The sequence below is a fragment of the Oryzias melastigma genome, linkage group LG3 (assembly GCF_002922805.2).
Source record: "Oryzias melastigma strain HK-1 linkage group LG3, ASM292280v2, whole genome shotgun sequence".
NCBI lineage: Eukaryota > Metazoa > Chordata > Actinopteri > Beloniformes > Adrianichthyidae > Oryzias > Oryzias melastigma.
The window spans coordinates 25331786-25348894 of NC_050514.1; the positions used below are offsets into that span (position 1 = coordinate 25331786).

Here is a 17109-nt window from a genome sequence, read left to right on the forward strand (position 1 = left end):
CTGAGCTGGTTCACTCTGAGATTCCTCAGTCTGAATAGGCTCTGTGCTCGGATCTGAACAAATGAACCAAAACAGCCACGGTAGCTGGGCATTATGGGATATAAACAGAGTAGCGGAGTAATGATGACACAGGAAAAATGAGGTTGAATGAATGAAAACTCATTAAAAACAACTTTTTTCTATATGTCTTAAACACTTATTAGCGTGCTTTAGCTGCCGCCCTTTCAGTAACCACCTTGAAGAATGTTTCTGCCGTACCAAAGCATCATATAAAAGTGTAATCCCGACAAGGATGGCTAAGAATAGGATTTCCATGATTCTTTTTCTTGTTGCTTTGATCCACCCTTGTAAGTCCTGGCCAATGACTGAAGAGCTCTTTAGTCACATGGTTTTGTTTACAAGCTTTGGTTCGAAACAGAACTCTCCAGCAGATAGCAGTTTGAATACAGACCAAACGCAAGGTTTAGGACTCAATCCAGACAAGTTGACTTTTCAAGTCTGAATCCAACCTGAGTTTTAAACAATTTCCCTGTTTTCCTCCAATATACATGGCTTAAAACTGAAAAATTCAGTTTTTCTGCCTATTAAGTATAGCTGTTCTTCCAAGATGACTTTCAAAATAACAGTACACCTGCAGTTTGTGCACCCTGACATACAGTTTGCTTTTCCATATGACAAGTTAGACACTCTCTAATGCCTTTATAGATTGCCATTGTCCTCAAATATGTTGCATGAAGCAGAGAGTGAGATGAGCTGATTCTCCCTCAAGCGAAGCGACAAGTCTAGGTGATCAATATCTTTACATGAGCCTGGGACTCAGGAGCCAAGCACTTCAGGTAATGAACTGCCTTCTTGATATATATCTCTCACAGGTTTGGATTGCAGTGGTAAAACATGGTACTGCAACAGCAGCAATTCTTAGATTAGCCATTTCTCTTCCATCATGCTTCTTTGGCACACAGAAAAATGTCTCGCAGACATAAACTAACCAGCCACTGCAAACCTGCAGAAGCTCAACGAGCCTCTCCCCCTTTTTTCTCTGCAAAATCAATATCAAATGTTTTTCATTTATCTTAATTATTCTTTTTTTTTAAACATGTGGATTAGTAAAAAGAAAAATCAAACATAGAAACCTTGGATTTTTTAATATAAAATGACGAAACATTTCAAAAGAAACACCATCATAATAGTATAAATGTTTTAATGTAGTTTTATTCTGAAGCTTTCAATATTCATCACAGTCAGTGTGTATAAATAGCAGTATATTCCTCTGCATTTATTATCCATTTGTGTTTTAATCCTGGGTAGTTTCATGGGGGAAAGAGCAGAGTGTACACTTAAGGGGCAGTTCTTAATCATTAATTACCTTAAACATTGTCTTTGGGCTGTAAGAAGGAGCCAACGAAAGCCACACATCTGCACTCAGAAGGTTCCCACGTTGGATCCAAATGTACGTCTTCCAACACGGTTTTAACAATTAAATCACAGTCACAATCTGATATTATTCAGCATCTTTCTTTTTCTTTCTTTTATACAATCTTTCAGTTTATCACATATCACAAAAGCTATTAACAAATATCACAAAACTGAACGAGAATATTGAGAATTCAAGCTCACAATATGAGGCGCCGAATTATTACACACTTTATTATTTATAAAAATGTACAACAACCACACACAATGACCATAAAATACAACAAAAACTGGATGAAAGTCAGTCTTCACCTTAATCTCTTCAGCTTTTGAAGAAAACGGTTTTATTTGGGATCTAAAATGAGAGTTTTATACTGTAATGGTTATATATAAAAGGAGGTTATTTCAATGTTTGGGAGGTCAAACTAGCTGTTTATCTTTATTACTGTATAGCAGAGAGAACAAGGGAAATACATTTAAATAGATTAGGGAAGTTTGGAAAGATGAGGCTGTGAATTATTTCATATTTTACCTTTTTAAGTATTCTGTAATCGTAAAAGGTTTTGTAAGTTGTTTACAGACGGGAAGTGAGGCTTTTCTTAACTTTATTTCAACTTTTTGTAGTTGGCCCTTTCCCCTTTCTGTGAGGTTTGCCAGATCTGTCAGTGATTCTAAGTCACTATTAAAAACGTATCTTTTTAATCAGGTTTTAAACTCCAGTTAGCAGATTTTGTGAGCCAGCTTGTTTCATTACTTTTATGGTTTTTTGTTCTATTGCTAATATTGTTTATCTTATTTTATTTTGTGTTTATATTCATGACTCCTCTGCTTTTATAAATGTTCTACAAATGATTGATTGAAAACTAGTTTGCAAATTTGAAAAGTACAGTTTTTTTTTGTGTGATTTCAATGAATTTAATGTCATGTCACATATACTAACCTCCTGTGGCTGCATATCTCAATATTCTTTTATTTTAATTTCCGAAAGAAGCCAAAGCCACTTAGTTAAGTTTATAAATAAATACCCAAAATATTACAGCATTAGATTAATAATCAAAACTAGTCCTCAAATAACAATGAGAGGTTTCTAACAATGATATGATGCCAATTAAAGTGCATGCAAGAAAATAAGCTAAAATCAAGCAGCAATGCTGCTGTATTTTCTCAGTTAAATGACAAAAAAGCTTTCTCTGCTTTAGAAAAGGTCATTGAGAAATTTCCCCCCAGGGCATTGATGTCAGATATAAACAAAAATGAGAGCAGCCAGCATCTCACTTGATTTCCTCTAAGAGATTGGTTTCCTGTTAAACATATATTAACTGGACTGAGACATCATTCAGGAGATGTTGCCAGAGACTGCAGCGGAATCATATAAACTGAAATTGGAGTTGATATGAGCAACCAAATTTTTTTATTGTGAAGGAAAATGTTTTATTTGGAGGCGTTAGAATATTTTTTGCTCAGTCTGTTATGTATTTTTACATTTAAATGTATAGGATCAGACCCACTGAGCTTTCACCCAAAGAACTTTCTAATTTTATTATAGATATTGAACATTTTCATGAGTCTCTGTAAATTCTCAACACTAATATAATAAAGTAAAAGACATTTTCTAAATGATCTGGATCGAGGCTTGTTAAATTCATTTTGACCATTTGTGGCCATAATCTCTGGACGGTTCTTCCTCCGCTTCAAATTTTACATGAACATTAAACAAAACACATTTGAAATTCTTTTATTTTCAAACAAAGTAAAATGGTTAAATATCAGAATAAAAAAGATAAAACGGAAAGCAGAAAAGTGATTAAAACGTAATTTACCACCCCCACCATATTTTATACATTTTTACATGAACATGTATTAATTATTCATGAGACACAAAATAATAAAATAACAAACTATTAATTAAAAAGGATAAAATAATTATGTATTTCATGTTTTGTTGTTAAAAAGTCTTAAAATGATGGATATGTATATTGTGCATAAAAATAAAAGGTTTTGTCAATCACCGCTAGCTCTGGAAGAAGTGTGTGTGTGATAGCCTGGGTAAGTGTAAGCATTCGCCCTGGAAGGGGCTGTTCCCCACTTTGTGATGTCACAATGTTAAGACCTGCTTGTTTTTGTGGGTTGGAAGGGGCTGGTGCTCAGAGAGCAGAGGAATGTTCAGATTAGTGAATGGATCAAAATACCACTTTGGGGTTGTTTTTTGTGAGGAGATCACATGATAAAACACTTGAAAGTTTAAAAAGTAGATTTTACACGATAAAACAATAATACTTGCACAATTGCAACACTAACAACACACATTTGTGTAAATTTTTGCAATAATTAAATACATTGTGCTCTTTGTGTCTCCTAGTTTAATTTAAAAAAAAAATAGGAAGAAAAGATCAATAACTGGTCAGCTCTTATTGATCGTTCTGCACTGGCCTAGAGTAGAGGTCTCTATGGGGTTCAGTTCCAAACCCCAGGAGAGTCCTTGGAGCTGCTCTTCATGCTTGACATGGATCTTTTACTAGTCATAATGAGGATCTGGGACTGTAAATCTGCTTTGCACAGATTGCACTGCTGCATCTCTGACTGCATGGACCCACTAAAATGTCACTTTCAGAATCAGAGGATTTATTATAGTCTTCTGCCACGGAGAGAGAACTCTGGGAATTATTCCACCTAAGAAAGACCTCACAGGTTGTGTCAGCTGTAGAGGGAGAAAAGTGACAAACCCAGATGTGACATCTAGAATGACGTGTTAGTGATCTTAGGAAACTGAGAATTTGTTGGCAGCTGGATTATAAAGATAGAAACTGGAATGATTTAAAACTCTGACAGTCATAAACCAACACGTTCTGTAGGAAACTTGTGATTTCGTTACAATTGGTCTTTTTTGGGTTGTTTTGGTCAATCTATCTTGAAGGCAAATGTCTGTACAGAAACTCACAAACCAAAGGTAAATTTATGTTGAATTTCCTATTCAAATCATCTCTGGATCATAACCTTCCAAAACAATCATCTTTTTTTTTTTTTCTTTTTTTTTTTTTTTTGCTGAAGCCCCATGTTCAATCTGTTACATAGTTATTTTTCTAGCAGAAGCTTGATAGTTTTTTTTTTTTTTTTGTGCCACTGACTCTGGAGATGCAATAAAAAAAGGGCAAAACTGGTCAAGAGATCCTTTTTCGTGAGACAACTTTGGAACCATCTGACAGTTTTAATTGTTATTTTGATTGTTTTGTAGCACATTTTAAAGTTTTTGTTTTTTTTTTCTAAAAAAGAAATACTCTGAGTTATTTTTGTATAAGGAGTTTGAGGAACCAGAACCCTGAAACAGAAGCAGCTGCGGAGTGAAACCGGATCACAAAGCGACCAGAGGTCCTGCAGGAGGCAGAGTGGACAGAGAGCAGCGCGCCAGGGCACCGCACCGCGCCGCACCTCACCGCACAGCGCGGAGCGCAGCCTCCTGAGGTCGAGGGACGCTGTGGGGGATTGTGTCTCATTAGCCGCCGGACCAATGGAGCAAATGGAGAGCAGCTCAGTGCGTTTGAAGTGACCGGACCGAGCGCGCAGATTCCGGCATGTTTGGGGGGAAGCGCCGCAGCTCCGGTTCTGCGCCCGACAACTCCCGCGGAGCAGATGGTGCTGCCAGGATGAGTTTGGCTCCTTTTGTCATCCTCACGTACTTTTCCGCTTTGATACAGTGTAAGTGATGCTTTTGTCCTCCATTCAGAGTCTATTATTCCATGCTAGGGTTTGTTTGAACTGTTTTTGGATGAAAAAAGAAAAATCAAGTGAATTAAAGTTACATTTACGCATCCAGAATCTAAAGAAATGAGGAAAATAGCATATAAATCATAAGTTTTTCTGAATATACTTACTTTGTTTTTTTTTTAAATTAATCACTTATTAATCGTTCACTTCAGCCCAATTAGAGACAGCTTAATGAGTCGGTCATGATATTAAAGGCGTGAAGTGACAGTCATTTCCATTTAAGTGTTCATCTTGTGGCACAATTCTGGTTTGGTTTCTTTTTAGTTTTGCAATCTAGTGAAGTTTCTCCTCTATTAGGGAAACAAAAGTCTTTAACTGTGTTTTCATTAGACTTTGCTTACAGGATGAATATCCTTCTGCTCCATTGTTCCACTGGGTCTTTTCCACAGTGTTCAATGGTTTCAATCTCTTTTCTCCAACAGCTTTTTGGTAGAATAATGAGTTTTTAAAGCGCTGTGCAGAATGACCTTTTCATCTCCACCTCAACTTGCTGTAGCTGTACATGAACATGCCTGACCTCACTCTCAATCAGAGTATGTCAAACTAACACGCTTAAGAGCTTTTATAAAAACAATATCCATTCATGCACAGCAGCTGAACACTGCTGGACTGGTCCAAGTTCTCTTTGTGGGAAAAGGCTTGTTTAGGTTGGTTTTCCAGAGTGCTTTGACACCCCATCTGTTGACTGTGTGTCACCGAGGTTTGAGGTGAGACTTCAACCAGGTCAAAGACAAAGGAACTGTCATGGTGGGTGCACTGAACCTGCAGGGGGGGTAAAACTGTTGCCAGAACTCCCCTTGCAAACCTGCAGGACTCTAGAGCTGATAATGACACACAGCTTGAATCTTAGTTAGAAAAGAGCTTCAGAAAACTCCACAAAAGATGAAAAATCTGTGTGGCAATAACAGGACTGACTTTTATTCAGTTCTACTAAGAATCTGTAAACTCAGTTTCTTCAAAGTGTGTAGGCATTGGTTAGTAATTCAATATTTGTTTTATTTTTAAGGTGTTTCAAAAAAAATAAATATATTTCAACATTTGTAACATGTATTTCAATGTAAGTGATTTCTATAAAAAACAAAGTTTTATCAATAAAAAGTGATTTTTAAAATTTAAATAAAATCTAACTCTGTTGGTTAGTTTAAATTTCAAATGATCTACTGAAGATATTAACCAGATATAGTATTTTGCCAACTTTTATTGTTAAAGAAAATTTTGGTAATTGTTTCGATACATTTTCAGTTTAAAAAAAGACATTATAGCCACATATGGAAATGTTTGAACTTCTGTAAGATAATACTTGTAAAATATTTAAGTTTACCATAAAGATGCCAAAGCAAACCAATCTTAGGAACATTTGTAGTCACTTAAATTTGTAGGTTTTCTTTATTCATTATGACTTTAAACCAGAACAGTATTGGTTGGATGGCAACATATTAACGACACATCACCACGCAGCCCCTTTTATCTTAAAAAAAAAAAAAAAAAAAAAACTCTTTTAATGTTAAACTTTAGTACTTCATGTAACAGGTCATTTTAGTGCAACATCATAGAAATTAAGCAATGATCATTAAATCAAACATGTAGCACATTAGCAGTAAGAACTTCTTTTTATAGATGGTCTCCAGGAAACTGTTACTTTTTACACAAATTAACTCAAATAGCTGATTTATGAAGCGTCCTTGAGCAAGTCACGCTAATGTTTTTATTCAGCTCACCTATATAAACCAAATGTAAATATAACTTGTTTAAAATATCACTCAAAAAAGTTCAAAAATCAGGGTGGAACAATTTTAACGATTTGATTCACACCATACTTTGTGGTTGAAGATATGATTCATAAAGAATATTGGTTTATTTTGAACGATCCAATTCACTGACCTAAAATCAATCCATCTTTAGCCAAAACTTCAACCAGTATGATTAAGAGATAAATACCGAGTACTGAACATTTCAGCTGAAGTTTTCCAGATTCCTTTTATATCTATTTAAATTTGTGTATAAATAAATAATTAAACCAGAATGAATGGCAAATCCATTCACATTTTAGTTTCATAAAGTTCGTGTTTTCCTCATCAAATAATACTAACCGAACATTATTAGAACATTCTACAACACTGTATGGTCACATGTCTTGTATGTCACATGACAAAGAGTTTCCATAAATCACATTATAATAAAATAAACCTACCGTACTTCAATCCTAAATATATTTTCGAAGGTCAATATAATCTTTTAATTTCCTTTTGAAATAATTTTATAATCATATATTTAACAACTTCAGCCTTAGACAGATCAATAGGAATAAAAATCAACTTATCAATCATTTCACCCCTGTTAAATTGTTTGAAGACCCACTTCAATGAAATTCCAAATGTTTGTTTTTAACATGTTCTTGTGTCATTTTTGTGATGGTGAAAAATTGTAAAAAATTAAGCTTAAAATGTGTTTCTGAGTGTTCATTTATTTGAATTTTTGTGAATATAGATAAAAAAAGTAGATACAAGACAAAACATAGTAGATAAATAATATATTAAAATAATGCTGTTTGAAAAAGAGTTTATTCATGGCATAGAAAATATCCCAGACAGGCCACAAGCTTTATTGTTCAGAGATCTCTGTAACAGGGAGGGGGAGGGTCCAAAAACTATCTGTCCAAGAAAAAAAAAGTTTTTTGATTTTGGCTCAAACCTGCATAATCATAATTTAAAAAAAAACACTGGAAACTCTTTTAAAAGAGATCAAAAGCTGATCTGAATGGGTGTTTTAGAAAACTTTATTCCAACTTTGTACTGGAGATGTGCATTTTTCCCATCCCTTGTTGCCTTCATGGTCTGATCAGATGTTTTATGGAGGACTTTCTCCTGATAACCTCATGTTCTGTTGGTGTAAATGTATTCAACTGCCAACTAACTCTAATAAATTAGTCTGGATGGTGCTCTTTTTTCTTCATTATCCTCACAACTTTCCTGAATATCTATTTGAATCATTCGGGTTTGTTGTACAACAAAGTAATGTTCAGAGTTTTTCGATGTGCAAACACAAAGCTCCCACGAAAATAACAAAGTGTGTGACCACAGGCTGCAGCAGTGCTGACTCAGAGGAGCGTTTAATGAACATGCTGCTTGGAAAGGATCGCTACAATCCACTCATTCGCCCCGCCATTAACAGGACCGAGAGAGTTGAAGTGAAGCTGCAAGTGTCCCTCGCACAGCTCATCAGTGTGGTAAGGAAGTGAAAACTCAAACCCTGAAAATGTGTATAATTATTTATGTGGATGCATCTGTGAGGATGTTTTTGTGGGAGGTGTAGAACAGACCAGTTGTAAATACAGAGATGGTGGGGGGGAAAAAGGGGGCTTGGACAAAAGAAGCGGGGTGATTAAAATGACCGAGCATGAGCCACAAACATCTGAGAAAGCAGTTAATTACAAAGCCGTCTCCGCCTCAGGGCCACAGCTCTGAATAAATGGATGAAGTGGAAAATAGATCTGGTCAGCTGTGATCTCTGCCTGTGTCACGTCCAGATTGAAACTTCAGCACATTGGATTAAAAGGGGCCATAAAGCTGTTTGAGCCACAGCGATCAAGACTTCCAGCTGATTTACAGGGGAATCTCCTCCCAGTCTTATGGGCAACGGCAGGAGGATCACTCACAGCCTCCGTTTATGAGTCTGAGTTGTGTTCCTAACTGACAAATGCCATTTAGTATTACTTTATTCCAGCTCTATGAACTAGCAGGGTTAAATGAAGCCTTGTTTTATTGCAAACGCAAAAACACTTGCAATTATTTGTCGTCTCATGGTTTGTTTTCTAGTCTTCGTTTCTCGAAATCAGAAAATACACAGAAGCCGCCTGAAAATATGCTGACACGGTCATGAAAGAAAGCACAAATAATACAATCAAGCTCAAAATTATATTTTATATTACACATCATTTATACATCGTCCAATCAGAGCTGCTTCCCACCGTGATCCGGCTGTGGCTGCCCAGCTGTTGCCAGATTTTGTAATGAAGTAATACCCGCCTAGAAAAGCTGAAGAGTCAGATTAAATCAAACTGCTTAGGGCATTTAAAATAAAAAAATGCAATCTTCAAGGAAATTATGAGTTAATAACTTTATTTTACCAAGTTCAGCACTGGAAGAGATTGCTCTTATCTTGTCACAAAGATTTGAAGCCTTGTGGAGGTAAATTTTTTGTATTTAGCCCACATCTGTGGTGAAGATGACCCCTCACTCTTCCTGTTGTAGTGGATGATGCTTATCAGATGGTCCTGATTGGGGGTGGGATGCATTCTTGTGCTCACCCCTCCTGTGGGTTGTCACCCCCAGTTGTGGATTATAAATGTGTTTGGTCTTAGACTCAAGCCTACGGAAGATGATTAAGGCCATGAAGGAATAAAAAAAAGGAAAAAGCATCTAGAAATTCTGACTTTAATCTCAATAAAATAATTTCCATTACAGTCTTAAGCGTATACACATCTCCATTCAAACACCTTATTGATTGCATGTCTTTAACCCTTTATTTTTATGAACAAATTGCACTTCTGCAAATTAGAGAAACATTTGTTTCTTCCCTTTGTTTGAAAGTTGGACAAAAAATCAAAGTAGTGTATCTGATAGTTTCATATTGTACTACTCGTATTTAGCAGTTAATTTGTTTTTTCTTAACAGAACCGTTGGATGGATAAATAAAAGATGGATAAATAGCCTTTTGGCTAACTCTTGTGGATTTGCAGAGAGAACTTTTAATGTGCAATGTCCCTGTCAAAGACACTAATAAATGAAATAAGGAAAAAAATATATATTGGTCTGTTGAAAATAATAATAATTAAAAAAAGTCAAACAAAACTGCCTAGATCTAAAGTACAAAAGTCTGAATTTTTTTTAGAAAGTATCAGCAAGCATCTTTGATATCTGAATACCTTCTTGCTGAACCGGCTTCTTTTAGACTTCATGTTTCTGTAGTGAGGGCATTTCATCATTGTGACCTTGTAGGTTATTACTCTAGAAAAATGTTGCTGGTCACGTGCCGTCACACTAAATATTCGTTCCCAGAAACATCTAAAAGGTGAAGCTGATTTGTGGAAGTTTGTCTCCTGGTTTGATAAGACAGTATTTTAGTTATGTGAAAGCTCATGCAGGATGAAGCTGCTCAGAAAACAGCATAAACCGTTTTAGGTTTAGGAAGGATGGAAACAGAAGGTCTGATCTACCCATAGCAATAACCTTCCACAAAAGCCTTATTAACTTTCTCAGTATTATTTTATTTTTGGCAACAGTATAATCTCTCATTATTATTCAAGAATAGTTATTTTAAGTCATTCATGTGCTGTATTTGGATTTTTGCTTTCAAATATTTAATACAAATTTCTAACTTTTCAGCATGAAAGAGAACAAATCATGACCACAAACGTTTGGATCACTCAGGTAAGTGTTATCTTAGTAACCAATAAAAGAGTCTTTGTTTTGGGAAATGTCCTTCATGATGAACTTGAATTAAGCTGTGTCCGTTCTTCCTCTCAATGTGGAACAAAATGCTTAAGTAATTGTGGCTCAAACATATTTCACTGATAACGAGGCGTGTAATTGAACCTGGTGTTGTGGATGAGCAGTGAAATCGAACTGAAGAGTTTGTGACTCGCTGTCCTTGTCTCCCCAGCATTGGGTTGATTACAGATTATCGTGGGACCCGGCAAAATATGAAGGTATTCAGAAACTGCGTATTCCATCCAGACATGTTTGGCTACCGGACATCGTTCTGTACAACAAGTAAGCTTTCTTACAGTTTTGAAATTTTTTCAACAGATTTCATGCTACGTTCACACATGTTCAACTGGCCACTTCCAATGAAAAGTCTAAGTAAAAGCGCTTGTATGTGTTTCAAAACTCTTGCATTTATGCGTAGCCACATATGTTTTACAACCATTTTTAGACTCTATATATAAAACGCATTGCCAGCTAAACTAGGTCACATTTGATCAGTCAGGGACCCGGAAACTCGCCAAAATCAAAGGGTAGCTGGTTTATTTTGGTGAATCACGACACGGCGACAAACCTGACAACGTCTGCATTTGTTTTTCAGATAAAGATAAACCAAGGCTACTCTGCTGACATCTAATCCATATGCGCCATTGCAAGAACTCTAGCAATAAACCAAACCATTTTTGTTTCGTTCCTAACTTGGGAGATTTGCACGGCTTTCGATATTTCGCAGCAAACCCTTTCCAACTTTAGGTGGTGGACATAAGCTAATAAAGAGTCGAAAAAGAAGCCCTTCCCTGCTGGTGCAGTGTGAACACTATGGGCTCAACTCACATTCAGGAATGCACGTTTACGCGGTGTGTATGTAGCTTTAGAAAAAAAATGCTTGAGAACCGTCTGTCTGTGAATTCTTTTTATTTATTACAATGGGATTAACCTTCATTTTTTGTGAAAGAGAATGAAGATTTAAGCTTTGAAGACCCACTCCAATTGAAATAGTTTTTTGTGTGTTTTTAACATGTTCTTGTAGTATTTCAATCACAGAAGAGGACCTATATAAAATAATTTATGATCAAAACTGCGAGTAAGAGTATTTCTTAATTCAAATAATTTTTTTACAGTGCTGATGGAATTTACGAAGTCACAGTCTTCACCAACGTCATCGTCATTTTCAATGGAAGTGTCAACTGGCTCCCTCCGGCCATCTATAAAAGTTCCTGTAAGATCGAAGTCAAGCACTTCCCCTTTGACCAGCAGAACTGCACCCTCAAGTTCCGCTCTTGGACATATGATCACACAGAGATTGACCTGATCCTGAAATCTGAGGCAGCGAGCATGGATGACTTCACCCCGAGTGGTGAGTGGGACATCATAGCTCTTCCTGGCAGACGGACCGTCAACCCCGTGGATCCCACTTATGTGGACCTGACTTATGACTTCATTATCAAGAGGAAGCCCCTTTTCTACACCATAAATCTCATCATTCCATGTGTTTTGATCACCTCTTTGGCCATTCTGGTGTTCTATTTACCATCAGACTGTGGAGAGAAGATGACTCTCTGTATTTCTGTTCTCCTGGCACTTACAGTGTTCCTGCTTTTGATTTCAAAGATTGTTCCTCCTACGTCGCACGATGTTCCCCTAATTGGGAAGTACCTGATGTTCACCATGGTACTGGTGACCTTCTCCATCATCACCAGTGTTTGTGTGCTCAATGTGCACCACCGCTCTCCAAGTACCCATAACATGCCTTCCTGGGTCAAGTTAATATTTCTTGAGAAACTGCCTGCTTTGCTGTTCATGAGACGCCCCAGTAACTTCTCTGGCCGCCAAAGGTTGCGTCAGCAGCGCTGTCTAAGGGCCAGAAGATCCATATTGGGCCTGGACCCCTCAAACACTTCTAAAACTTGTTTCACGTTGTCGTCTTCTGCGCTACTATCCTCTGACTCTGCCTTTTCCACTCCAGGACACAAAAATCTAGCCCCTACCACAGGGTATGGCTTGACACACAGGAAGGGGGATTTGAGCTCCTCTGATTATCCCCACAGTAGTTTCACTCCCACCCAAGACTATCAGCAAAGATGCAATTCAGAGTGGACAGCTGATGTGAAAGAGGCTGTGAAAGGAGTCCACTTTGTGGCTGAGCACATGATGGCAGATGATGATGATCAGAGCGTATGTATGCATGCTTTGAAAGTTTCTATTTAATCTACTGCAAATCACTATCTTTTTTTTTTTGCTTTCAGTTGACAAAACACAGTAGTGGGTATCCATGCAATGGTTTTAGTTCCGCATTGCTCATTCATTGTCCTTCCACACTAATACAAATCGAAAAGAAAGCTTCTTTTACCTGCCTCTCAAGATCTGGACAGAGAAGGAATAAAATCAATAGACCTAGACAGATGTTGTTAGTGGTTGTGGTTGTTTGGTCCTGAGACAAACTGGCAACCTGTGCAGGGTGTATCCCACCTTGGTCCAGCAGTGTCTGGGAAAGGCTCCACTATCCCTGTGATCCGGAAAGGAACTAAGGGGGTTTGGGAAGTGGGTGGGTAGATGTGAATGTTTTAAGACTCAAACATTTTGGGTGCATTCAGACTGGGCACATTTGGTTCACTTAAGGTGGACCAGAGTTCGTTTCTCCCGATAATCTGGAACAAATTTTCAATCTGATTACACCCAAGTGGACCCTGGTCCGGGACCAGGAACCGCTCTCTGACCCGTCTTTCGAGGTGGTCTCGATTTGTTTCCAATCAGACTGAACTTCGGTTCTCTCTGAGTTTCCTCGGTCTGAATCCATTGTGTGCTCGGAGCAGAACAACTGAACCAAAACAGCCACCGTAGCCAATTTAAAAAGAGAGGCAAAAACAATTGTGGAGCAGAAACCCGTTGATATGTGGTCTGATGAATTCAGGCTCATTAAAACAACTTTTAACATGATAAACATTGCTTTTCACAGTTTTCCCGACAATCTATATATCATAAACACTAGGTTCGGATCGGTTTTATGGTGGTGGTTTGGATCATTTTTCGGATCAGTACAAAGGAAAAAAAAAAAAAAAAAAAAAACTAGATAAAAGCTAAATTCATTTTTGGAAATGCTTCAAATCATATTGTCAATAAGCTTATAATGTACTTCACACATACAATATTTATATATGCAACATCAAAACATTTGGTCATTGAGGCCTATTTATTAAAACAAACATCTTTAAACTATGAACACAAACAAAATGCTAAAACATGTAGTTTTTGATTACATTTACATGTCTTTAGACCAAATCTACAAAAACCGAGAGAAAAGAATGCTAAAAAATAGTGTGGAAAATACCAAATCCCTCTGGAGTTCCCCTTAAAATACAAATGTTCTCGCCCCACCCCCCTAATGTCCAAATTAAATCATAAATAAAACCGTTAAAATTATTTTGGTATTAATTGTTCTATCAAAACTAAATATGGGAACATTTAAATATTTTAAATAATAATTATTATCCGTAAAACGTGGTACTGCCATATCCGCTTTACCTGGTGATTTTTGATAGCTTTGGCTTGCCATACAATCATCCCCTGACAGCACCGGCAAGTTCGTTATTGAGCAACTTTCTCCCATGCGGGACAGTCGCTGCTCCTCACTGGGAGATTCTTTGAATCCAGAAATGGAAACGTGTACCGATCCTTTTTGTCAGCTCTTAAAATTAAATAAACCTAAAATCAATTGCAGCAGTCTGAATACAGACCAAATGCAAGATTCGGGACTCGATCAGTCTGGAGCAAGGGACATTTCCCTCAAAAACACCCTTAATTCAGCTTAATTCCATATTTGCTTGTCAGAAGTTTTTGTAAAGATGTTTTTTAAGCAGCATAAAACAATTTTTGAAATATTTAAGCCAATCTGAATTGTTTTATTAAAAAATATTCACTGTATCATAACTTTATCATTATATATTCTCAAAACAAACACCTCTTTATTACAGAAAAACAGTAAATTTACTTATTTTATTTCTTTTAAAACTATGTGGATATGTTTACATTAAACCAGTCATACTTTATCCAATTTTAACTACATTTTCAAATGTAACAAAAATACAGTAATTTTTAGGCTAAACTTTATTTTTAATTAATTATATTTGCATACATTTTTTTACTGGATCGGACAGAAAAGAGAAGACAGTAGGATATTAGTGATGGGGGTAAGAGTAGAAAAGAAAAAGGAAAAAAAGTGGGAGGATGATTTCAAAGTAGGATTGATTAGAAATATAAAAAGAAGCAATAAATTAACCAAAGTGCATCAATATTACTGCCTAATGTAGATTTCAGTCAACTATTACTTACACCTGTTGGCACCTAAAACCTTCAAATACATACAAAACTTACACACTACAAATACATGCATGTGTATTTTAAACTAACAGCACAGTTTTTTATTTTTTTTTTTATGAACAAATGATTTTAAATAGACTAAATTCAGTTTGAACGTTGTGTTTCCACAGGTGATCGAGGACTGGAAGTATGTTGCCATGGTGGTGGATCGGATGTTCCTGTGGATCTTTGTGATAGTTTGCGTGGTGGGGACCCTGGGTCTGTTTCTCCAGCCTGTCTTCCAGACTCAGATCGTTCCCAACCAGCAGCCCAGCTCGGACAAGCCTCGTATCTGATGGGCGATGAGCAAAGACCACCTCTCATTAACATCAAATAGAATAGAGTATTATTAGAGTATCAAGGCCAAGAAAGTTTAATTTTGACAAAAAGTACAACAATAAACCAGATTTTAGTCAGAAAAACCAAAGGATGTTTGAAATTGTTTTACATATTACTTATCAATACAGTTTGGCTTCAAATACTATTTTCTATTCTGCAGACGTAGATTAAAAGTGATTTTTCTGCCCCCAAGTGTATGAAAGTGTTACACAAATGTGTCTAATAGGCAAATATATAGTTTGTCTTCTGCTATAGATGTTGTTTAGCTGATGTGCTCTTACCATGTCAGTGTAATTCAATAAAAACAAAAATGTGTCCTCTTTTAGTCTGATTAAACCCATAAATGTACACGGTGTGAAATTGTCAGTGTTCTGCCAAAGTGCTTTCCAAAATCTGTTTTTCTGCTGATAAATGTTGTCCCTGGAGTGTTTAGTGAAAAAGTGAGATTTTCTTGTCAATCTAGAAAGACAGGTGCCCATTTAAGAAAATGAATGTGCAGTGAGTATATTAAAATAAGTTTTTGTGGTTAAAATAAGGGTTGAACTTAACCTGGCAGTCTTTTTATTTTAGTTTAGTGAGTTTTGAATTTGGGTTTAAGCAGAGTGGTCTGTGTGAGCAAACACATGCACACAGCCACACTTAAGGTTTACTGTTCAATAAACTGTGCTGAGTAGGCTCGTTAGAGATTGTGCACACTGTTGGTTATTTTGTCAGATGGTCCTTTAAATCAAAAGATGGCACACAGCCTTAGCTCTGAAAAGCTTTGCTCCTGCAATTTACAGTTTTTAGAATTATTTGCAGCTTTTTTTGTCTTTGCCTCACAGTTTTTCTGTTACTAGAAAGTTAAAAAAAAAATCCATTCCATTTTTCTCAACAACAAATTGTGCTGCAGTCATATTCAACATTCAGTACATGTTTTTATTGATCAGAAGCCCTAATGCATCAGCAGTTCTTTTTCATATAGGGAATGGGTTGCAGAAATGCTTCTTTAAGTGCGTTGACATGACTCCAAAAAAGATTTATTTGTTAATATTGCACAAATCCACTCTACTATTGTCCTTAAATAAATCAAAGGAGACCCATATTCTTGTTTGTTCACCTGTGAACACTTTATGTGCAGAATAGCCATGTTATTGTTATTTAATGCTTGTCTTGTATTAGCTCAGTCTCTTTGTATTGTGAGAGCTCAAAAAAGAAAAGCCAGCAAAGAGGAGTCTTTTGTAAAACTTATTTTAGGGTTGAAAAATGGGTAAAAGCATTTTTACTTCTTTATTTTACTAAGATGACTTTTGTAGCTAAACTTGTGTTTTCTACGGAGCCCTGGAGATGACATTAAAGAATGGTAATAAATTGTTCTTTCAAATTAGCATTTTGTGCCCACAAGTTAGTATTTTTTTTAACTCAACTTGCCAACTTGTGCATACAAAATGCTAATTTGAGGGAACAAGCTACTAATTTGTGCATACAAAATGCTAATTTGAGATTAAAAGATACAAATTTGTGTGCAGAAAATGCTAACTTTTCCGGATAAGGTACCATGTGCGCACAAAATGCTAACTTGTGCAGACAAGAACAAGTGGGAACAAGATACTTATTTGTGCTTATAAAATGCTAATTTGAGGGAAAAAGATACTAATTTGTGTGTAGAAAATGCAAACTTGTTGTACTGTGGTACTATGCGCGCACAGAATGCTAAGTTGTGCGGACAAAATACTAATTTGTACGAGCAAAATGCAAAAAAAAAAGGTTAATTTGT

The 17109-nt window shown here is 36.4% G+C and overlaps 1 protein-coding gene across 2 annotated transcripts; it reads left to right on the forward strand.

Annotated features, from left to right (window-relative positions):
- The first annotated feature begins 3337 nt into the window (after positions 1-3337).
- Positions 3338-17098, forward strand: chrnb4 (cholinergic receptor, nicotinic, beta 4 (neuronal)). Of its 2 annotated transcripts, XM_024295889.2 has the most exons (6): positions 3338-5106; positions 8256-8401; positions 10560-10604; positions 10837-10946; positions 11780-12833; positions 15146-17098. In XM_024295889.2, exons 1-6 carry the CDS (start codon positions 4983-4985, stop codon positions 15308-15310), a joined length of 1644 nt encoding a protein of 547 aa, XP_024151657.1. In that variant the 5' UTR covers positions 3338-4982; the 3' UTR covers positions 15311-17098. The 2 variants fall into 2 exon arrangements, with proteins under 2 accessions (XP_024151657.1, XP_036067054.1); XM_036211161.1 differs by lacking the exon at positions 3338-5106 and having other exon boundaries at positions 6916-8401.
- The last annotated feature ends 11 nt before the right edge of the window (positions 17099-17109 follow it).